The 514-nt window shown below is 37.4% G+C and overlaps 1 protein-coding gene across 1 annotated transcript in view; it reads left to right on the top strand.

Moving 5' to 3' along the window:
- Positions 1–148: 148 nt before the first annotated feature.
- The window catches only part of LOC119589041 (glutathione synthetase-like), a gene marked incomplete at its 3' end in the record, with an annotated part of 25317 nt that continues 24951 nt past the window's right edge, over positions 149–514 (top strand). Inside the window, 1 exon segment of the mRNA XM_037937617.1 lies at positions 149–311. Coding sequence (XP_037793545.1) covers positions 267–311 — 45 coding nt within the window.

Here is a 514-nt window from a genome sequence, read left to right as displayed (position 1 = left end):
CCACTTCGATATCACCAGCGTTATCAAATTACCCCTACGGATTAACCAAGCCCACCATTATCTTCCAAAAATGTAACTAAACAATATGCTGAGGGTCTGTTACGTGTCTGGCCATACCTCCATGCTGAATAAGAATGAGTACCGAATGAGTAAAAATGAGTAGTCACTACGCAGGTGCCGACTGAGGATATACGTAACCCTACCTTCTCCCTCTTTTCTTCGGCATTATAACCCTGTATCCCGTTAACGAAGGTAGTTCTAAAGCCATGGCTGAGTGTGATCCGAGCTGCTGTGATGGAAACTTTGGAAAGGTAAAAAAATGATAATAATAAATAAGATAAGATGAAAAAATAGAGTTTGAAGGGTAATTTCATCATATAACATTGGTAGTTAGATTAGTTGGATTGATATTATTGTTATATTTTGTCCTTATTTTTTAGGCTGACGTGTCCATGCTTTACTAATTCATTTAGGATCTGCCAATTACACCTTATGTTATTGAATTGCATTTCTC

This window comes from Penaeus monodon, chromosome 25 (genome assembly GCF_015228065.2).
Source record: "Penaeus monodon isolate SGIC_2016 chromosome 25, NSTDA_Pmon_1, whole genome shotgun sequence".
Classification (NCBI taxonomy): Eukaryota; Metazoa; Arthropoda; class Malacostraca; order Decapoda; family Penaeidae; genus Penaeus; species Penaeus monodon.
This window is presented reverse-complemented; position numbering and strand designations above follow the sequence as displayed.